The sequence below is a fragment of the Triticum aestivum genome, chromosome 4D, assembly GCF_018294505.1.
Source record: "Triticum aestivum cultivar Chinese Spring chromosome 4D, IWGSC CS RefSeq v2.1, whole genome shotgun sequence".
Lineage (NCBI taxonomy): Eukaryota > Viridiplantae > Streptophyta > Magnoliopsida > Poales > Poaceae > Triticum > Triticum aestivum.
In genome coordinates this window covers 463,840,375-463,863,468 of record NC_057805.1, presented here as the reverse complement: position 1 = coordinate 463,863,468, position 23,094 = coordinate 463,840,375, and the positions used below count along the sequence as shown (strand labels likewise).

General features: G+C 48.6%; 1 protein-coding gene and 1 long non-coding RNA gene across 3 annotated transcripts; one reads left to right on the top strand and one right to left on the bottom strand.

Annotated features, from left to right (window-relative positions):
• Positions 1-721: 721 nt before the first annotated feature.
• Positions 722-2,029, bottom strand: LOC123098645 (uncharacterized). Its single transcript, XR_006447927.1, has 2 exons — positions 1,750-2,029; positions 722-1,374 (listed from the first exon to the last, which is right to left on the bottom strand). It is a non-coding gene; the product is annotated as an uncharacterized lncRNA (long non-coding RNA).
• Positions 2,030-5,527: 3,498 nt separating this feature from the next.
• On the top strand, positions 5,528-7,363 carry LOC123098643 (4,5:9,10-diseco-3-hydroxy-5,9,17-trioxoandrosta-1(10),2-diene-4-oate hydrolase). 2 transcript variants are annotated; one of them, XM_044520692.1, is made up of 5 exons: positions 5,528-6,310; positions 6,401-6,493; positions 6,615-6,682; positions 6,870-7,019; positions 7,141-7,208. In XM_044520692.1, exons 1-4 carry the CDS (start codon positions 5,645-5,647, stop codon positions 7,009-7,011), a joined length of 969 nt encoding a protein of 322 aa, XP_044376627.1. In that variant the 5' UTR covers positions 5,528-5,644; the 3' UTR covers positions 7,012-7,019; positions 7,141-7,208. The 2 variants fall into 2 exon arrangements, with proteins under 2 accessions (XP_044376627.1, XP_044376626.1); XM_044520691.1 differs by having other exon boundaries at positions 5,535-6,310; positions 6,870-7,363.
• Positions 7,364-23,094: the final 15,731 nt, after the last annotated feature.

Sequence of the window (23,094 nt, the reverse complement as noted above, 5' to 3'; positions counted from 1 at the left end):
CAAGAGTCTGTCAATTCCGCCGAGGCTAAAGATGGGGGCGATGTGAGGAGTGCAACAACGAGTGTCGACCCAGCGAGGCCAAGCCAGGACCACATCAAGGACGAAGACGACGTTTGTGTGCGGTAGGGAGCTGCGGCGTGCCTGGGGGCGAGGAAGCAGGTTGACAGGTGCGGGAGTTGTCGGCACCGAAACATGAGGTCAGGGAGGGGGCTCAGAGGGATGGCCTTGGACGGCGGGAAGCAGGGCTATGGGGGAGGGGTCGAGGAAGGGCGAGGCAACGCCCACCGGCCATGGGGGTGGAGGCCCGTGAATGGGGTTAGGCTGGGAGGCGGAGCAAGAGGAGTAAAATCATGCGCGAAGGAAGAAAAGAATGTTGAAGAAGAACATTTGCCACGCGACCTCGATCGTTGGATGGAGATCTAACAGCCTAAAAATTTGGTTGGCGCTAAGATTTTTCAGGTACCTAATGAATAGTCGAGCCCTGTAATTAAGGTATTTATATCCACGACATGTTGGTCCACTCAACCACCCTTCTCCCCTTGCAATCCAGAATGATGTGTGAACCCTCCAGAATCAGCTGTGTACATAATCAACCATCTAGTTCTTTTCAAAGATTCTAAGATTGTGGTATGAGTTGTGTGTTGAAATGTCTGTAATCCCCTACACTGAAGTTGTATGTTGCCAACACCTAGTAGTTTCAAACTTTTTTTAACCTCAAATATGAGCAGCAAAGCGATGTTCGAATCAAATAAGATAGTTCACAGCAGTACAAGTTAAAAGCAAATAGTTTTGTTCAAACTTCAAAGCATTTAAAACATAGAGATTCTACTTATTGTTGAGCTCCCACATCCTCCTTATCCATGCAAGCCTCTCACTAGGTTTGTGACCCTTAAACGAGGTAAAAACATCACGATTCTTCTTTTCCAACAAAAGATGTGAAGCATAGAAATGCTCATCACTCCCAGGTTTGGCTCCGTCTGCAATCACCATGGCCATCACGTCTTGAATCTCCTGTCTTGTTGGATCCACAATCTCTTTTGCACTTTGATTTGTCACTCTCTTTTCCCTCGCCTCAAAAATTTCCACCAAACGCACAAGTGCCTTGTTTTTAGCAATCTCACTTGCCACCATACGCGAATAAGGACATGCCCTCTTCTTCCTACTCTTTACACGATTCGGGAGAGGTGTAACTTGGACGTGCTCACATTCACAGCCAGAATCATCTTCCGAATCGACTTGAGCCGGGCCACCTTGATATGTGGGAGTTGGAACCCTTGCATGCTCATTTGTGACACAACCAACATCAAACACCTCTGTCATTTTCTCCTCCTCTGCCATTGCAGCAAACCGAAACTTAGCAGCTTGAGGATGTACCTGCAATCAAATAGCACAACTACACGTTAAATGCAACGATACGAGCAAAGGTGCACACTATTTTTAACAAACTGACACTAGCAGATTTATCAACAAATTGCCACTAGCAGCATCATTGATCTTGATCCATCATCTCCATCAGCACTAGCACATGGCCGTACTGCACTATGCCACGCTAAAACCATAATAGTGCTGTATTATGCCACGCGCTAGGCCAGGTTAATGAATGAATGGCCCATGGACGTACTGTACTAATTTAGCTGCTAGAGTACGGCGTGCGATGTGATGGCTCGAAGAGGAACCGGGGAGGTCAACACTGATGTGTACATGGATGGGGAGATGAGGAGCAGAGAGGAGACAGATAGATGAGCTCACCGGCGCCGCCTCGCGGCGAGGATGCGGCAGAGTCGGGCGCAGGACGGGAGGGACGGGACGGCGGCAAGGGACGTGGAGGTCCGGCGTCCAGGGGCGCGGCGGAGTCGGAGCAGATAGCCGGCGGCGCCCTTCGGTGAGGTGGGGGAAAACCTAACAGGGAGGGGCCAACACGGGCGGGCAGAGATGATAATGCGAGTTGGGGTTCGGTGGGGATTCTGGCGAATTCTGGGGTAAGCTGAACGGCGAGTTCTTTTCAGCTTCAGCTTCTCCAGACCGTAATTCTGCAGAATGGCCCGAAAAGAACTGAAACCAGCGAAGAGCCCACTCTCTTTCCATGCATGCTCGGACATAGCAACTTCAAACTACTGTGACTATTTTCCTTAGGCCAGGGCATCATCCAGGTATGTACTATCTCTAAAATGGCCTACCAAAACGTCTTATATTTTGAGACGAAGGCAGTAGTACGTACACATGACCAGCCAAGTTGTGCAACCATGTCAATTCAGAAACGATGTGCAACCTCAACAGGTTCAGTTACAGAGTTGCGACCGCAACCAGCATTCCGTCTTTTGTCCAACCAGTCCACAAAACAGCTCTTTGCGACAACATCCAGCAAGTTTATCTTCATCCTTTACACCGACGAGGGATACTGTCGGTGTACACAAATAAGGGTGTTTGTTCCCTCTCTGACTTGTGCATAGACCAGTACAGTCACCGGGGGCAGACAAATTTTGTCGGGCGTCCCAAGCTCAAGGCCAAGTTGAGAAGACCAAGCCAACCAGAGGGTTCTCAGGAAGGCCTCCCTTGTCGGGCCAGCAGGGCCGGCGGGGTCGAGGCTGCGCCTGGGACCAAGACCAGGCCACCCCGGCAGGGTTTCCGGGGCCGCCAGGGCCAAGACTGGATCTCAGGCCAGAAGACCCGGCATGCTCCGCGCCGGCAAATCTCCACCGCTCCACCTCATCAGACCACCAATCATTAATCAGTGCGGTGTCAAGCTCTCCAGCAGCTAGGTGGATCCTGTTGTGCGCATGGCAGCCTGCTGAAGAATAGATTACCTTTAATGACAGTCGTCCCAAAGGGGTGTCACACGAATAAGAGGTAGCTAGGCAAGCGGTGGAGAAACGGCTACCTCTCCACATGACACCTTGCAGGTGCATTTAATGTACTTTGTCCTAACTGCCAGAGTTAGATATGATAACACTGTTAGCTATCTAATCATATTATAATGACTGTTTTGCCACTGTGATCACCCCTTAAGCTATAAAAGGAGGCCCGAGGCAACCTAGCTAGGGGTTCAAGCTTTTAATCCCTCAACACTTGTACGCATGTAGCTGCTGTCCTCGAGGCATCCTTGCCGGACTTGAGCGCTCCGTGTCTTCGTGTTCCTCCAGATCAATCCACCAAGACAGGAGTAGGGTGTTACGCTACCAAGCGACCCGAACCTGGGTAAAAGAGAGTTGCCCTCGCCGCGCTACCCTGTTGCTCTTTGTACAATGTGATTGTCCCCCGCCGAACCACTAGGGGCCTCTTGGTCTCATATGTGATCGTGATCCACCACGATAGATACACCGAGTTTTTTTTTCTTTTTTCTAGGAGCACCCATTTCAGTTACTGAAAGATGAACACCTTTTTTTGTGCAATATATTGAAGGATGAACTGGTTGCGGTTCAAAAAATAATATTGAAAGATGAACTTGTTGAGCTATAGTAGAGCTTCGACTGAGAGGAAAAATTCGTCCGCGACTCTGTATTCTGTAGCCGACGCCTCCTGCCTAACAAATCTAATATTGTACTCTCTATGTAAACTAATATAAGATTTTTTTAGATCACAAACACTTATTTCCTCTCCTTTTCAGATTAGCAGACAATGCAGCTGCAGCAGTGCCGAGCCACTTACCTTGACTTAGAAAGATTTGTCCCTTCGTGATTGTTTTTTCTTGGCAAAGCTGGTACTGATGGAGATTGGATGGCGTATTCTTGTTTTCGGGGCACAGAGTAATTTCAGCTGTGTTTTCGACCATAAAGATTAAAGATAGCTCATGGGCATGGCAGTAGAGGTAGAACAGATGTAGACCACTGCGATTCTGAATAAGATGGTCTTGTTGTCTCCTCTCCTGTCACGAACAAGTTCCAAGTAACACCGTTATCTCCGGTACGCGTGCTCCCCTTGCAGCTCAACATTTAGTCTACTGAAAACGCTCTGTCGCGGCTAATCTTTTTGTGCACGGTGTATCCTTGTGTAGCAAGTGTTGATCGTCTGGGGAGAGCATGACCAGCTGTTCCCGGTAGAGAAAGCTGTTGCAATTCAGAGGTACGTATAATAATCACTTTACAAAGACTTGTGTGCTATAGTTTATCGAGCAGAATTTTCTAGTACACCCATTGTCGAACTATTTTTGAGGGGTTGTCCAACTCGAACAGATGGCCTCCATTAGTGTTGTCTTGCCCGCTTTGTTTGCAGGTCTTTGGATGGGAAAGCGAGAGTGGAGGACCCAGCCCGGTTCAACGAGATCATGCTGGACTTCCTGAAAGCTGTTGACAAGCCTGCAGATCCTGCTTGCATCAATGGCAGCTCGCTGTGAGATGCATAGCCACTAGCTACTCCACTGTTTGGAAATAAGATTGCTTAAGGACCTCGGCCCATGCATTCAGAGGTCAGAGCTACTGTCCACACCAAATTACTGTATTTGACAGCTTTGATCAATATAAACACATGCACATTGTTTGTTTCCCATTTTAGCCTTGTAACAGAAATCTCGTTTATATTCTTTTTTTCACGGTAATATACGTCTCATTAATATCATAAAGATTAAAGTACAAGTTACGTAAAGACCGACATGGCAAAACTGAAAAGACAACAGAACGTCTTTGAGCTTGACACCAACGCCAGTCACCTACCTCCGGCACCACCATAGCAGCCACCTAAAGAAAAAAAATGACGGATCACCTTCTCACCCGAGCTCGACGTGGCTCCATCAATGATATGCAGCTTTGCGGACCTCCAAGATGGCTCGCCAAAGACGAAAACGAATCAGACCGGGGCAACACCCCGGACACGCCATCGAACTCCAGATCTGACACCTCCACATGACTAAGACGTCGGAGGAGGAAACCATACCTGTCATCCACGAACCACGAGCCGAGCAAATGTTTCGTCTTCCAAATGTCGTCGATGCAGACCACAATCTGCATCCGTTCCTATACTACCTCCCAAGCCCCGCGACGTTGGAGCAGACGCCGTCGCAACGGCGGAGCCTGAGAACACATGTCCACCACAAGGATGCCCCCGCCGGCACAACATCACCGCTTGAACAAGCTGGTTCCCAAATCCTTCGCCGACAATAGAGACGATAGCCTCACCGAAGAAGAATCCGAAACTTCTTTATTCAGCATCGCTATTGCTGCCGCCGAAGCCAAGGCGTCGAACGATCCGAAACCCTAAACTTGTTGGGCCCTAAAACCTAAAGTTAAAACGATCCACACGGGATTCAACGACCCTCCTCACCACCGATGACCAAAAGGTCGCCGGCGGAGAAGAGCCGCCGGAAGATGGCATGGGAAGGAGCGGCTCTCCTGGTGCGGCGGCTAGGGTTCGCTACAGGAAGAAAAACGATCGCAGAACAGTATCGTCGTTTATATTCTGGAGCACGCCCTAGCCATACTTGTACTCGTATACATATACGTATGCCATAGCCATACTTGTACCCATACATACGTATGCCATAGCCGACAGAATTTGCTTTTGACGCGTCGGTGCACCCGCGAGCGGCCACCGTTCTATACGGCTATTTATCACCCATCAAATTCGCCCGCTTTCTCAAAAAAAATAAAAAATCGCCCGCTTCAGTTCTCGTCGCTCAAGCTGCACTGGTGCACGTGCTCGGCGCCGCGCCACCATGGGCTTCAGCTTCCTCCCCGTGATGGAGTACCTCTCGCGCCGCGCCTTCCACGCCGCCGGCCTCTGCCCCCACACCGTCACCCTCCCCCGCGACCCCGGCGAGGGCAGCGGGGCTACAACGATCCACTACTGGGCGCCGCCTGGGGAGCCGCGCCTCCCGCCGCTCCTCCTCATCCACGGCTTCGGCCCCATGGCGACCTGGCAGTGGCGCCTCCAGGTGGGCCCCTTCTCCCGCCGCTTCCACGTCGTCGTCCCGGACCTGCTCTGCTTCGGCGGCTCCTCCCCCTGCCCCTCCTCGCCGCCGCCCTCCGAGTCGGCGCAGGCCGCCGCGCTCGCCGCGCTGCTCGACGCGCTCCCGGGCCTCCCGGCGACGGCGCGCGTCGCCGTGGTCGGCACGAGCTACGGCGGGTTCGTGGCCTACTCCCTGGCGCGCGCGGCCGGGCCCGCGAGGGTCGGCCCCGTGGTGATATCCAACTCCGACCTGCTCATGACGGCGGAGGACGACAGGGCGTTCCTCGAGCGCGCCGGCGGCGAGTGGGCGAGCGCGGCGGACTTGCTCATGCCGCTCGACGCGCGGACAGCGCGGCGGCTCATGGAGCTCTCGTTCTACCGGAAGCAGGTCACCTCCATGCTGCCGGACTTCCTGATCAGAGAGGGCGTGCAGGTGGCGCATCCATTCTTGCCTCTACACTACACTAATAATTGATCAATAAATGCCAGTACAGTACTGAGCAGTGATCCTGTCAATTTGCAGAACCTTTTCAGTGATAAGAGGGAGGAGAAGATCGAGCTCATGAAGGCCATAACTGTAGGGACGGATGGGTTCCAACTTACGCCCTTGGAGCAGGTAAAACTCGGAACAAACTGAAGAAACGCAGACACACTGTATTCTTTCTCTGAGCCTGTAATATTTTTCAGAGCCGCAGCAAAACATCTATTAAGTTTGTATTCGATCTTATGAATGGCAGGATGTTTTGCTCGTCTGGGGAGACCATGACCAGATATTCCCTTTGGACAAGGCATTTGCTGTCAAGAGGTAATCCATAGCCATCCAAGTGCAAGAACTGACAGTGACTTGAATGGTCGATCCTATTTTTGCTCCATTGGTTACCATGGTCCATATATACTGTAAAATACTAAAATTGCCACACTGTAATGCAAATTTTGAAATTGCAGCATAACCCCCTGTCTGCTTACTGCTAGTGTGCTTATGATGGCTTCAGGTGCTTAGGAGAGAATGTGAGGGTGGAAGTCTTCAAGGAAACTGCACATGTGCCTCAGATGGAGGACCCGAATCGGTTCAACGAGGTCATCTTGGACTTCTTGCTTGCCTCTCAGAAGTCCTCAAACCAGTATGATCAGTAGCTCAAATGGTTAGCGCAGTCCTGAATCCAGAGTACCACAGAGCATTCCTGACCTTGAATGTCCCCATACAAAGTTTGCAGAAATTTCGCCATACATATGACAATGCTCAAAGTTCCTGACCTTGGGCAGGAGCACTTTTGCTCACCGGTGGAGCGATTCCGCCAGGGAAACTTCCCTCGGGAAGGGGGAAATCGAAGCCATTGTCATCCTCTCATCGTGGGAGAACCAATCTTCATCAACATCTTCACCAGCACCATCTCATCTCAAACCCTAGTTCATCTTTTGTATTCAATCTTTGTCTCAAAACCTCATATTGGTATCTGTGGGTTGGTAGTAGTGTTGATTAAATCTTGTAGTTGATGTTAATTGGTTTATTTGGTGAAAGATTCTTAATGATATTCAATACCTCTATGACCTTCAACATGAATATGATTTGTGAATAGTTACTTTTGTTCTTGAGGACATGGTAGAAGTCCGGTTATAAGTAATCATGTGAATTTGGTATTCGTTTGATATTTTGATGATATGTAAGTTATTGTGGTGTCGTGTGAACGTCGACTACATGACACTTCACCATACTTGGGCCTATGGGAAGACATTGTGGAGTAGTAATTAGATGATGGGTTGCCAGAGTGACAGAAGTTTTATGTAAGGGGCTGATTTGGATCCATTGTTTCATGCTATGGTTAGTTTATCTTAATTCTTCTTTCGTAGTTTGCGGATGCTTGCGAGAGGGGGTAATCATAAGTGGAAGGCTTGTTCAAGTAAGAATAGCACCCAAACACCGGTCTATCCACATTTCAAATTATCGAAGTAACGAACGCGAATCAAACAAACATGATGAAAGTGACTAGATGAAATTCCCATGTGTCCTTAATAACGCTTTGCTTGCTATAAGAGAAAGTTACGGCATGTCCTTTACTATAAAGAGGATGTTGGCAAACGTAGCATGCAATTTCAAAAAAAATCCTACGCTCATGCAAGATCTATCTAGGAGATGCATAGCAACGAGAGGGGGAGAGTGTCTCCACGTACCCACGTAGACCGAAAGCGGAAGCGTCTGACAACGCGGTTGATGTAGTCGAACTTCTTCTCGTTCCGACCGATCAAGCACCGAACGTACGGCACCTCCGAGTTCTGCACACGTTCAGCTCGATGACGTCCCTCGAACTCTTGATCTAGCAAATTATCGAGGGAGAGTTCCGTCAGCATGACGGCGTGGTGACGGTGATGGTGAAGTGATCCACTCAGGGTTTCGCATAAGCACTAAGAAGATATGACCGGAGGCGTAAACTGTGGAGAAGGCCGCCGCACACGGCTAACAATTATTGGTGTGTGTTCTAGCGGTGCCCCCCCACACACACATATATATATATATATATATATATATATATATATATATATATATATATATATATATATATATATATATATATATATATATAGGTTGGAGGGGAGAAGAGATAGCCAAGGGGGCGCCCCAAGTAGGAGGAATCCTACTTGGGGTCCTCCCAATTCGGCCTCCCCCTTTCCTATTCCTATTCGGAGTAGGAAGGGAAGAGGGGGAAGGGGGAATCATATTCCCTTTTTCCTTTCCTCCTTCCCCTTTCCTTCTCCAATTTGGCCAGCCCATATGGGGGTGGGTGCACCAGCCCCTTTGTGTTTGATGCATTTCCCCTCTTGGCCCATAAGACCCATATCTTTTATCGGGGGTGCCCGGAACCCCTTTCGGTGACCCGATATGTACCCGGTACACTCCGGAACACTTCCGGTGTCCGAATACTATCATCCTATATATCAATCTTTACCTCTCGACCATTTCGAGACTCCTCGTCATGTCCGTGATCTCATCCGGGGCTCCGAACAACATTCGGTCACGAAATCACATAACTCATATAATACAATATCGTCATCGAACGTTAGGCGCGCGGACCCTATGGGTTCGAGAACTATGTAGACATGACCGAGAACCTCTCCGGTCAATAACCAATAGCGGAACCTGGATGCTCATATTGGCTCCTACATATTCTACGAAGATCTTTATCGGTCGAACCGTTATGACAACATACATTATTCCTTTTGTCATCGGTATGTTACTTGCCGAGATTCGATCGTCGGTGTCTTCATACCTAGTTCAATCTCGTTACCGGCAAGTCTCTTTACTCGTTCTGTAATACATCATCCTGCAACTAACTTATTAGTCACTTTGCTTGCAAGGCTTCTTATGATGTGTATTACCGAGAGGGCCCAGAGATACCTCTCCGATACTCGGAGTGACAAATCCTAATCTCGATCTATGCCAACCCAACAAACACCTTTGGAGATACCTGTAGAGCATCTTTATAATCACCCAGTTACGTTGTGACGTTTGATAGCACACAAGGCATTCCTCCGGTATCCGGGAGTTGCATAATCTCATAGTCGGAAGAATACATGAAGAAAGCAATAGCAATAAAACTGAACGATCATTATGCTAAGCTAACGAATGGGTCTTGCCCATCACATCATTCTCCTAATGATGTGATCCCGTTCATCAAATGTCAACACATGTCTATGGTTAGGAAACTTAACCATCTTTGATTAACGAGCTAGTCTAGTAGAGGCTTACAAGGGACACGGTGTTTTGTCTATGTATCCACACATGTATCAAGTTTCCGGTTAATACAATTCTAGCATGAATAATAAACATTTATCACGATATAAGGAAATCTAAAATACCAACTTTATTATTGCCTCTAGGGCATATTTCCTTCTGTCTCCCACTTGCACTAGAGTCAATAATCTAGTTCACATCGACATGTGATTTAACACCAATAGTTCACATCTTTATGTGATTAACACCCATAGTTCACATCACCATGTGACCAACACCCAAAGGGTTTACTAGAGTCAATAATCTAGTTCACATCACTATGTGATTAACACCCAAAGAGTACTAAGGTGTGATCATGTTTTGGTTGTGAGAGAAGTTTAGTCAACGGGTCTGCCACATTCAGATCCGTATGTATTTTGCAAATTTCTATTTCTACAATACTCTGCATGGAGCTACTCTAGCTAATTGCTCCCACTTTCAATATGTATCCAGATTGAGACTCTGAGTCATCTAGATCAGTGTTTAAAGCTTGCAACAACGTAACCCTTTACGACGAACTCTTTATCACCTCCATAACTGAGAAACATTTCCTTAGTCCTCTTAGGTAACTAAGGATAACTTTGACTGCTGTCCAATCATCCACTCCTAGATCACTATCGTACCCCCTTGCCAAACTCATGGAAAGGTACACAATAGGTCTGGTCCACAGCATGGCATACTTTATAGAACCTATGGCTGAGGCATAGGGAATGACTTTCATTCTCTCTCTATCTTCTGCCGTGGTCGGGTTTTGAGTCTTACTCAACTTCATACCTTACAACTCAGGCAAGAACTCCTTCTTTGACTAATCCATTTTGAACTCCTTCAAAATCTTGTCAAGGTATGTACTCATTGAAAATCTTATCAAGCATCCTGATCTATCTCTATAGATCTTGATGCCCAACATGTAAGCAGCTTCACCGAGGTCTTTCATTCAAAAAAATTCAAATATCCTTTTATGCTATCCAGAAATTCTACATCATTTCTAATCAACAATATGTCATCCACATATAATATCAGAAATGCTATAGAGCTCCCACTCACTTTCTTGTAAATACAGGCCTCACCATAAGTCTATATAAAACCATATGCTTTGATCACCTTATCAAAGCGTATATTCCAACTCCGAGATGCTTGCACCAGTCCATAGATGGATCGCTGGAGTTTGCACACTTCGTTAGCACCTTTAGGATCGACAAAACCTTTTGGTTGCATCATATACAACTCTTCTTTAAGAAATCCATTAAGGAATGCAGTTTTGACATCCATTTGCTAGATTTCATAAAATGCGGCAATTGCTAACATGATTCGGACAGACTTAAGCATCGTTACGACTGAGAAAATCTCATTGTAGTCAACATCTTGAGCTTGTCGAAAACCTTTTGCGACAAGTCGAGCTTTGTAGATAGTAACACTACCATCAGTGTTCGTCTTCCTCTTGAAGATCCATTTTTCTCAATGGCTTGTCGATCATCGGGCAAGTCCACCAAAGTACACACTTTGTTCTCATACATGGATCCTATCTCAGATTTCATGGCCTCAAGCCATCTATCGGAATCTGGGCTCATCATAGCTTCTTCATAGTTCGTAGGTTCGTCATGGTCTAGTAACATGACCTCCAGAACAGGATTACCGTACCACTCTGGTGCGGAACGTGCTCTAGTTGACCTACGAGGTTCGGTAGTAACTTGATCTGAAGTTTCATGATCATTATCATTAGCTTCCTCTCTAGTTGGTGTAGGCATCACGGGAACAGTTTTCTGTGATGAGCTACTTTCCAATTCGAGAGAAGGTATGATTACCTCATCAAGTTCTACTTTCCTCCCACTCACTTCTTTCGAGAGAAACTCCTTCTCTAGAAAGGATCCATTCTTAGCAACAAAGATCTTGCCTTCGGATCTGTGGTAGAAGGTGTACCTAACATTTTCTTTTGGGTATCCTATGAAGACGCACTTCTCCGATTTGGGTTCGAGCTTATCAAGCTGAAGCTTTTTCACATAAGCATCGCAACCCCAAACTTTAAGAAACGACAGCTTAGGTTTCTTGCCAAACCAGAGTTCATACGGTGTCGTCTCAATGGATTTAGATGGTGCCCTATTTAACGTGAATGCAGCTGTCTCTAATGCATAACCCTAAAACGATAGTGGTAAATCGGTAAGAGATATCATAGATCACACCATATCTAATAAAGTACGGTTACGACGTTCAGACACACCATTACGCTGTGGTTTTCCAGGTGGCGTGAGTTGTGAAACTATTCCACATTGTTTTAAATGAAGGCCAAACTCGTAACTCAAATATTCACCTCTGCGATCAGATCGTAGAAACTTTATTTTCTTGTTACGATGATTCTCCACTTCACTCTGAAATTTCTTGAACTTTTCAAATGTTTCAGATTTGTGTTTCATTAAGTAGATATACCCATATCTGCTCAAATCATTTGTGAAGGTCAGAAAATAATGATACCCGCCGAGGGAGTCCTGGATTATGGGGTCCTCGGGTGTCCGGGCTGTGTGATATGGGCCGGACTGATGGGCCGTCAAGATACAAGGAAGAAGTCCTTCCCCCGTGTCCGGATAGGACTCTCCTTTGCGTGGATGGCAAGTTTGGCGTCCGGATGTATAGTTTCCTTCCTCTGTAAACCGACTTTGTACAACCCTAGGCCCCTCTGGTGTCTATATAAACCAGAGGGTTTAGTCCGTAGAGGCTATTAGAATTCATATAGGCTAGACATCTAGGGTTTAGCCTTGACGATCTTGAGGTAGATCAACTCTTGTAACCCCTATACTCATCAAAGTCAATCAAGCAGGAAGTAGGGTTTTACCTCCATTAAGAGGGGCCAAACTTGAGTAAACATCGTGTCCCCTTTGTGTCCTGTTAACTTCGATCCTCAAACGCACAGTTCGGGACCCCCTACCCGAGATCGGTTGGTTTGGACACCGACATTGGTTCTTTCATTGAGAGTTCCACTATGTCGTCGGCAGAAGGTTCGATGGCTTGTCCGATCATCAGCAACGACGCCGTTTCCGGGGAGACCTTCCTTCCCGGTTGTTGGGGATATAGTTATTAGTATGACCCGCCCAGGAGAGGCCGGGTTATACTTATGACGACTCATGAAGCCCACGACGACTCCCGGAGATGGCGGGTTAGCTAAGGGCCCAAGGCCCAAAGGGTGATTTAAGGCCCGTAGAGATAAACCGCCATATGTGTGTAACTTGTGTTATAAGGCAAGAATAACTAGTCACCGAGCCGGTCACTGTTTATAAGCCGGCCGGGACTCTGTAAGCCGCAGGGCGTCAACCCGTGTATATAAGGGGATGACCCAGTGGCGGCTTAGGGCAAGTAACATCAAATGAGAGCTAGGTCAAGCGGATTCGCTCCCTGGTTATCGAGACATAAGCAATCCCACTCAAAACTGGATCGTAGGCTTTTACCTTCACCGTAAGGGGCCGAACCAGTATAAACCTCGTGTCCTTTGTCCCGACTAACCCCTTCTTGCTTCCTAGTTGCGATGGCTCCACGACTAAGTCCTTTCGCTAGGACATCTACCGTGACAATTCCACGACAGTTGGCGCCCACCGTGGGGCCAGCGCACGGTGGATTTGAGTTCTTCAAGGGAAGCTTCGAAGGGCTCAAGGGATACGCTGTGGGTCGGATGACCAAGAGTCGTCGCGGCAAGCTCTACATCGACGACGCAGGCTGGGGCCCCGACGCCGGCTCAATTGAGTACGGGTACCGGGTCCCCTTCGGCGGAATTCACGTCTTCATCGGCCGGATCGGCGAGCCGGGACCTGAGCCGGACATCTGCACCGACATCATCAAGATGGCTCAGCGTGCGAGACCCGCCCAGGCTCCGCCCGCCGTGAAGCGTGCCTTCGTGGGATGCATCCATGGAGGAGAACTTTCTGAAGGATCCGTGTCTGGCGGTGAGACGGCCATCTATTCTGACGATGAGTCATCCATGGGTTAGACGGATTCGTTGTATCAACTACAAGACGGTGGGCTTGGGGGCTGTTCCGATGGCAGCAGTATTCCGGACCCCTTTGAGCCGCCAAGCAGAGTAGGGATCTTCATGGCTGGCACTCAACCCGGTCAAAACTCTACAGCGGCGGCGGCAATAACCTCCGGGTCAGCGGCAGCCGGGGCAGGAGGCCCTGTGCACCCGCCGGCTCAGGTACTGATAGATCTCACGGATAGGCTGACAACCCTGTTAACTGCTGCGGTTAATCCGGCAGATCAAGCTGAGCATGATACAGAGGTGGCACGGTTGCGTGAGGAGATAGCACAAGCCAAGGAAAACCTAGCAGCTGAGGACACCAGACTGGCCACAGAACGGGCGGTTTTGGATGCTCGAGCTCATCAGCTTCAATCAGAAGCGTTCCATCTTACGATGGATTTAAATGCATCAAACGAGGTCATGAGGAGAAGGCACCAGAAGTCCCAATCCCGTCTGCCTTCAATTTATGATCCTAGAAACCTCTTCCGCACACCCGGTGCAGGCCCCAGTAACCCGCCGGAGGTAAACCCGGCTGCGACTCCGGTTCAACCACGGGTGATGGAACCTACTCGAGTGAACACAGCTCCGCCTCAATATGTACCAACACCGCCGGGTCATTATTCTAACCCGTTGGAGAACATGATCGCTGCGGCGGCACGATTGGCGGCTCTCCCGGCGGAGGGCGACTCTCCGACGGCGATCGAAACACGAAGGGTTAAAGAACTTCTTCAGACGGCTTTGGCACAGCAGGAGGCATATTCTTACAGTCGAGACAGGATTCATTCGACCCCTCGCGCAAGCCGGAGCCCGAGTTATAGCAGGCATATGGACTTGGCGGCGGTTTCAAGCAACGTCCGGCGCCGTGACCAACCGTGCGGGCGTGACCCGGCACATGATGGAGCCCCTAACTTGGTTGATCAGGACAGGATACGCCAAGAGGCAGAGCGGGCGGTTCAGCGGGCGGCTGAGCGGGCGGCTTATCAATCTTTTCTGGTCCATCCGGCGACTTCTATTGAAGCAGGTGCAACCACGAGAACCGAAGGTGTCCCTTACTTAGTGCCAGCACTGCATAATGAGCGTTTGCCCAAGGATTTTAAGGGGCCTCGAAAGGTGCCTAACTACACGGCTGATTTACAGCCCGGGGCGTGGATTGAAAGTTATGAGATGGCCATGGAGTTGCTGGAGGTCAGCGACGCGGCAATGGCCAAGTACTTCACTATGATGCTGGATGGAACGGCCCGCACTTGGTTAAAGGGACTGCCACCTAATTCCATTGGTTCCTGGGCCGAGTTAAAGGCCCGATTTATTCAGAACTTCAAGGACACATGCAAGCAGCCCATGTCGATTGTGGACTTGACTAATTGCAAGCAAGAGGAAGGTGAGTCCACGACTCATTGGGTGCGCCGGGTGAAGGAAATAATACATTCATCTGATAAGATGGATGCCGGCTCTGCAGTCTTAATGTTGGAGAAAAATTGTCGTTTTGAACCTCTGAAGGAGAAGCTGGGGCGGCTCAAATGCGATTGCAATGACATGGGCCAGCTGATGGCGGCTCTAGTCAAATATGCCGACTCTGATAGTACCAAGGATCCTGCGTCTGACGAAGAGAAGACAGGGAAGGGAAAGAAGAACGGCAACGCTAAGGGTCTTCAGCATAACCCGGCGAATCAAGGAGGTAATAATAAACGTAAGGCTGACGGTAGCTCGGAGTTTGTGGCTAATGCACAGGATAATAATCAACGACGTAAGGGAAGGCCACCTCCTCGGTCTGGCGGGTCAGGTCCCACCCTTGAGCAGTTGCTAAATGAGCCCTGTCCAAGACACGACACCCGGGAGAAGCCATCCACTCACCTGTGGAAAGACTGTACGATCATGAAGGCTTTCAAGAATTCTAACACGTTTGACGGCCATCACGGACCTGGGGGCGGTTCAGGTGGCGGCGGTTTTCATGGCCCGGGGGGCGGTTCAAATTCCAACTTTCAGGGCCCTCAGGGTAACCAAGGTGGTTATCATCAGCAATCTGGCCAAGGAGGTCAGCAGCAGCAGCAATCCGGGTATCAGAGTAACCCAAAGCAGCTGAATAGCGGACAATATCATGTGTTCACCACCAGTTTGTGCAAAAGGGACCAGAAACTTCATAAGAGGGCCGTGAACGCTATTGAGCCGGCGGTCCCTCGTTATCTGAGATGGTCTGAGCAGCCCATTATATGGAGTAGGGAGGATCACCCTCCCCGGGTTGACAATCCGGGTCACTTGGCCTTAGTGGTGGCACCTCAAGTTGGTGGATACAAATTCACAAAAGTGCTCATGGATGGAGGCAGCAGCATCAACATCCTCTATTATGAGACCTTTCGTCGCATGGGATTGACTGATAAAAATCTCAAGACGTCCAACACTGTTTTTCATGGAGTAGTGCCCGGTAAGTTGGCGTACCCAGTGGGTAAGATTGAACTGGAAGTAGCCTTTGGGGATGAGCATGATTCCAGGGTTGAGAAATTAACCTTTGAGGTGGTCAAAATTCGGAGCCCATATCACGCACTGTTTGGGCGGCCGGCTTATGCAAAGTTCATGGCACGGCCGTGCTACGTTTACCTGCAGCTCAAGATGCCGGGTCACAAGGGCACCATCACAGTGCATGGGAGTCGGAAGATAGGTTTGGAATGCGAGGAAGGTGACGCTGCCTACGCTGAATCTGTTTGTGCAGCAGAGGAGTTGAAGTTCTATAAGGACAATGTTGACCCGGCAGACATGACGTCTTTGAAGAAGCCAACCACGGAACACGAGTCGGTAATGAAATTTAAGTCGGCCGATGACACCAAGCTTGTTGATTTTGTTCCAGGCGACTCATCTAAACAGTTTAGTATCAGTGCCAATTTGGATCCCAAATAGGAAAGCGCGCTCATCGAGTTCATCTGTGAGAACCGGGACATCTTTGCATGGAAACCTTCTGACATGCCGGGTGTACTGAGAGAACTCGCTGAGCACACTCTTAATATTGATCCAAAATTTAAGCCGGTCAGGTAGTTTCTTCGGCGGTTTAATGAGGAGAGGCGTAAAGCTATTGGTGAGGAGGTGGCCCGGCTCTTGGCGGCCGGGTTTATTGTTGAAGTTTTTCACCCAGAGTGGTTGGCTAACCCGGTGCTTGTACTCAAGAAGAACGGCACCTAGCGTATGTGTGTGGATTACACGGACTTAAACAAGGCTTGTCCGGCTGATCCTTTTTCTCTTCCTCGCATTGATCAAATCATTGATGCTACGGTGGGTTGTGAGCGTTTGAGCTTTCTGGATGCTTATTCTGGATATCATCAGATCAAAATGGCAGTTAAGGACCAGGAGAAGACGGCTTTCATCACTCCGTTTGGAGCCTTCTGTTATGTGTCTATGCCTTTTGGGCTTAAAAGTGCCCAGGCGACTTATCAGCGATGTGTGCAGAATTGTCTCCACAGTCAGATTGGGCGCAATGTTCATGCTTATGTAGATGACATTGTCGTGAAGTCCAGAGAGAAGGAGACCTTGATAGATGATCTGAAGGAAACCTTTGATAATCTCCGGGTCTACAAGATGATGCTTAACCCGACCAAGTGCATTTTTGGAGTGCCAGCTGGCAAGCTTTTGGGTTTTCTGGTCTCTAACAGAGGCATTGAGGCTAACCCGGAGAAGATCAAGGCAATCACCTCTGTGGCTAAACCGGCGTGTATCAATGATGTTCAGCGTCTGGCGGGTCGTATTGCCGCCTTAAGCCGGTTCATAAGCCGGTTAGGTGACAAGGCCATACCGCTGTATCAGATGATGAAGAAGACGGACGACTTTGTCTGGAGTGATGCTGCTAATGCTGCCTTTGAAGATTTGAAGAGACAGTTATCTGAGCCGCCGGTCCTTGCTGCTCCTATTGATAAGGAGCCTTTATTGCTGTATGTGGCTGCTAACACACGGGCCGTCAGTGTGGCCATTGTGGTGGAGTGCAAGGAGGCTGGCAAGGAACATCCGGTTTAACGGCCGGTTTACTACATCAGTGAGGTGCTTATTGAGTCCAAGCAAAGATATCCACATTGGCAGAAACTTGTTTATGGGGTGTTCATGGCAAGCCGGAAGCTTAAGCAATACTTCCAAGATCACCCCATTACTGTGGTCAGTTCTGCTCCTTTGGGAGATATCATTCAAAATAGAGAAGCCACTGGACGAGTCGCCAAGTGGGCCATTGAACTTGGACCTCGTGGTTTAAAGTATGTGCCACGCACTGCTATTAAGTCTCAAGCACTGGTGGACTTCATCAACGATTGGACGGAGCTGCAGATGCCTGAAGAAAAGCCGGACAACACATATTGGACTATTCATTTTGATGGGTCCAGGCAATTGGAAGGCTCGGGGGCTGGAGTTGTCTTAGCTTCCCCTCGAGGTGAAAAATTTTGTTATGTACTCTAGTTGATGTTTCCCTGTACTAAAAATGCAGCTGAGTATGAGGCCTTGCTCCATGGTCTTCGGATGGCTAAGGAGATGAACTTAAGCCGGGTAAGGTGCTTTGGCGATTTAGATTTGGTGGCTCAACAAGTATCAGGCAAGTGGGATTCTAAGGATCCTCTTATGGCGGCTTATCACCGTGAAGTTGACGCCATTGCTGGACACTTCAAAGGTTACCAGGTGGAGCACATTGATCGCAGAAAGAACGAGGCGGCCGATGCTTTAAGCCGGTTGGGGTCTCAGTGTAAGCCGGTGCCACCTAACACTTTTTTGGATGTTCTGCATACTCCTTCTGTCAAATTGCCTACAGAGGAAGACTTGGCTGTTCCTGACCCGGAAGCACAATTGGTGGCGGCTCTTCACATCATCCCAGATTGGATAGTGCCATATTTGGCTTACATGACCCAGGGCGAGTTGCTTGAGGACAAAACCTTGGCTAGGCAGATAACCCGGCGGTGTAAGTCAATGACGATTGCTAATGGGGAGTTACATCATCAAAGTGTCATTGGGGCATTTCAACATTGTGTCTCTCCTGAGGAGGGTCAAGAAATTCTTCGTGAGATTCATGAAGGAGATTGTGGCCATCATGCCGGTTCAAAATCCCTTGTGGCCAAGGCTTTTCATCATGGATTTTATTGGCTGACGACTCATGCTGACGCGGAAGATCTGGTCAGTAAATGTGACGGTTGTCAGAAATTCTCACGACGGGTTCATGTACCGGCTCAAGAATTGTGACACCCAAAATTTTTAATTGGATTTTTTCAAACTTTTATTTTTATTTGAGGAGGGTATTTAAAATTTTCTTTTAAAGAACCCACCCTCTCAAAAACTTTCTTTTATGGCAAGTGTTTTATTTGGATTCACCCAAGGCTTGATCTTGGTCTTGGAGGTTTTTCCTTTTTATTTGGACTCAAACCAAATGCCTTTTCACTTTGGTCATTTTTCTTTTGAAATCTTTTAAATAGCCCTAGGGCATTTTGAGTGATCTTCTCCCCTATTCAAAAATTCCTCTTGCCATGACCCAAGTGGAAATCCACTGCCATAACCCTTTCCCCATCTTTGGATCATGATACACATCAAATCCAGCAGTTTGAACCTCCCCAAAATTTCTTTTCCATTTAGCTCTCATAAAAAACAATTTCTGCCTTCTATCTTGATCCTTGGAGGTTTTCAAAGGAGCTACCCTTTCTGCTTTGAATTTTGCCTCCAAACCAATTCCCCTAGCTAGTCCTTTGAACCCTCAACCAAGATCCATGAAGATCCATTGGTCTTCAGTTCAAATTTTTCAAACTATACTTGCTGCAAGTTTGGACCAGATTTGCCAAATTTGATGAAATTCATTCAAATTCTTCTCCTAAAAATCTGAGGAAAATCAGGCAGCCTCTGGGTGCATTGAGAGGTCACCTCACCAAGCCCCAGCTCCAGAAATTTTTTTCTGCTTACCAAATCATTTCATCGAGCACTTGCTGGACACTGTTTCTATAATGTTCAGTCAAATTCAGTTAACAGTGTCTGAAACTATTGTCGTTTCTTCAGTGTCCGTTGTCGATCTCGCCAGTGCACCGGCGTCGCCGTGCTTCCTGTCCCCCCTGTCCTCTGCACCGCACGAGCGCCTGGAAGGTTGCGGGCGTCGGCGACGAGCTGGAGGAGGTGCGCCGCCCCGTGACCGACGGCAGCGGCGGCTTTGCGGCCGCCAGAGAGAGGCGCAGCGCAGACGGCGCCGTCCAGCGCCGCCCAAGCCACCGGAGGCCGCCGCGTGGCCTTCCACTCCCCAGTGCGCGCTGCCACCCTCGTCGTGAACCTGGGCGCGGAGCGCGCTCTCTGCCGCCGCCGTGCCCGTACGGCCACCCCGTCGAGGACTGGCGCCATTACGCCAAGACCGACCAAGATTAGCGGGGCAACGGCACCAGTACACCTCACTGATGCTGCTTGGCCACTTAAACTCCCTGCCAAGCCATTGCCTCGCCGTAATTGCTCGCGGGAGCGACCCCGTTCACGGCCACTCCCTCGATCCGCCTATAAATAGAGGCCCCGAGCTCCAACTCGTACCCACACCACCTCTGCACTCCACCTAGACCACGCCTAGCCACTGGTAGAGCCACGGGAGAGCTTTCTTCCCCAACTCCGGCCGCCGCGACCCGCCACGGGATCCAGCTCGATTTGCTCCCGTGCGTGCACCTCCACCCTTCAACTCTTGCCAGTAGCTTCCCTATGCATCTGCTCTCCTGACCCGCGCTTCAATTCGGAGTTTGCAGCACCCGCCGGAGTTCTCCACCAACGCCCGAGCCGCCGTCCGCCGGAGAAAGTGTCGCCGTCGACGTGGTGCTCTCCGTCGGTTGAGTCCACCACCCACCGACGCGGAAGGACACGCTGAAGCTCTTGGTACACTCCGATCTCCCTGCCTCGCCGTGGTTCGACGCCGGCGACCACCGCAGTCTTCGGGCACCGGCGAACTTTTTAAACCTGACATGTGGGACCCCCATGTCAGCCTCTCTTCTTTCTCTCCCCCGAAGCATTTTCCGTTGGCGCCTTCGGGCAAGTACGTTTTCTCTGTGGGCTGGCGCGTTTCTCTTCGAACCGTTTTCTGTTTTCTCAGTTAAGTCCCTGGTTCTTTTCTGTTTCATCACAGATTAGTCCCTGGACAAAAACCCTTATAACTTTTTAATAAAAAGTGATTTTTGAGTGATTCTTTTTCGGCCAGTCTTATATTTTTGTCTAGTTTTTTATAGTATTTATTTAAAAAAATTGGGACAACTTTTATGCACGCGTTGATTTTCACGTTAGTATACGGTTTCGCTATACCGTAGGTTCCGGAAGAGGTGACGGAGCCGCAAACTTCGCCGAGCTAGACTCCGACTTCTCCGAACCAGGCAAGCATGTTTGAACCTTTGATATGACGGGTGTTTTGCATTTTTGCTTGAATGGTTTGTGCATGGCATATGAGTATCGGTGAGCATCTCGTTGCATGTAAGGCAACTATCCATGTGCTCCAAAGTTACTGTGATCTCTGATGAGAGATGGCCTAGTCATGTGGTGACATGAAAGGCAGTAAGGTGGTATTGTTGTAGCATGCCAGCCTTACGATATCTGATAAACTCCGACGTTAACATGGACTGAGTCATGTTATCGTTCTTCCCCTTTCCGTGCCGCCACATGTTTTCTGCCAAGAATACGGTTTAGTAAGTTGGTAACCTCTTTCTGTGTACACACCAAATAGAGGGGCCGGGATGAGGGTTCCATGGCCCTGGATTAAAGCCAGTCATCCGGTCAGGGGGCATGGGTGTTTCCGGTTGGGACCGAGAGGGGGGCACCCCTTAGAGCGCGCGTATATAAATTTGATCCCATGCTACGCGAGGTTGTAGCCTCCCCATCTCAAAGTTTATCTTGAACGTTGCCGAGGGTGATTCCTGGCTTCGGAATGTTGAATGGGTGTGTACTGGTTAGATGTGTTTCTTCCAAAACACCGTAAACGGAACTAGTCCCCGTGACTACTGAAATCCGTTGGCTGTGGTTAAAGTACAAACTCTGTAGAGTCAAATCCTTCCAAGTCACCGTATCTATGGTCAAGGACCATGGCCAGTATATCCTTATCTATGTCAATCCTCGTGGTAAATCCCTGGTGAACAAGCTTGAGTGGTAAACCCAGTTTAATTGTTATTCCTGTGGATGGACTAACCTTTTATTTACCTCGTACTTGTAGATTTATATTCTTGGGTTACTGAATTATTGAGTTAAGATATAAGCCCTTTATGTGATGTCGCTTCAGACGTCCGACTGTGGCACTCGTGTTATTTACTTTTGATATAAGCCCTTTATGTGATGTCGCTTCAGACGTACGACTGTGGCACTCTTGTTATTTACTTTTGATATAAGCCCTTTATGTGATGTCGCTCAGACGTCCGACTGTGGCATGCACTGTTGTTTATCCTTTCAATATAAGCCCTTTATGTGATGTCGCTCAGACGTCCGACTGTGGCACGCACTGCCTTTTATATTTTATTATAAGCCCTTTATGTGGTGTCGCCTTGACGCCCGACTGAGGCATTGTTATTCTTGTATTTTCCTCTCGAGGAGTCATTCAAACACTCGTTTGGCCCTCAGCATTTATTTTGGGATTTCGGGAGGACTACCGCCCGACTTCTCTTTTATTTTCCCACGCATTATTGTCCCTTCGTCTGAGTGCACTTGATAATCTGTTCGCATGCATCATGTTTACATTTGTTATATCTTATGTCCGAACTGTCTTGCGAGTACTTTCATAGTACTCACCTGGCTTGTTGATTTGGCCAGATGTTGACGAAGGCGATCTCATGGATGAAGAGTTTGATAGTGAGTCCGACGCCTAGAGGAATCCCAGTCAGTCCCGTGCGATCCTGGATATTGGTCACTTGTATCATATATGCTTCCGCCACCCGCAATAAGTCCCCTCGAGCCTCACTCCGACACTCGAAGAGCTGTTAGTTTCCAGGAGTCATATCACCCACTTCGCTGTGATATTTCCACCACCGCTTTTATCGTGAGTTAGTAGTTATGCCACCCTATCCGCCTTTATGTTTTAATGGCGTGCTTGTAATAAATTGTTGAGCAGTCTCCGCTCAACTTTGTATTATATTCAGTACTCCTGGTATTTTTCTTTTGTGATCAAGATTTTGTCTACCAGTAAGAAGGAATTCTTCCTTACTGGTCCGTAAAAGGGATCGGTCTCTCAATAAATATTTTTATTGGAAAACCGGTCGTGACAAGAATTGAGGATGATTCCAATTACTTGGCCGTTTGCAGTCTGGGGACTCGACATGGTTGGGCCTTTCAAAAGGTCCAAAGATAAAAACACCCACCTCTTGGTGGCGGTTGACAAATTCACAAAGTGGGTTGAGGCAGAGCCAGTCAGTAAGTGTGATGCAGCCACGACGGTTCAATTCATGAAAAAGGTGATCTTTCGCTTTGGTTTTTCACACAGTATTATAACTGACAATGGTACTAATCTGTCCAAGGGTGC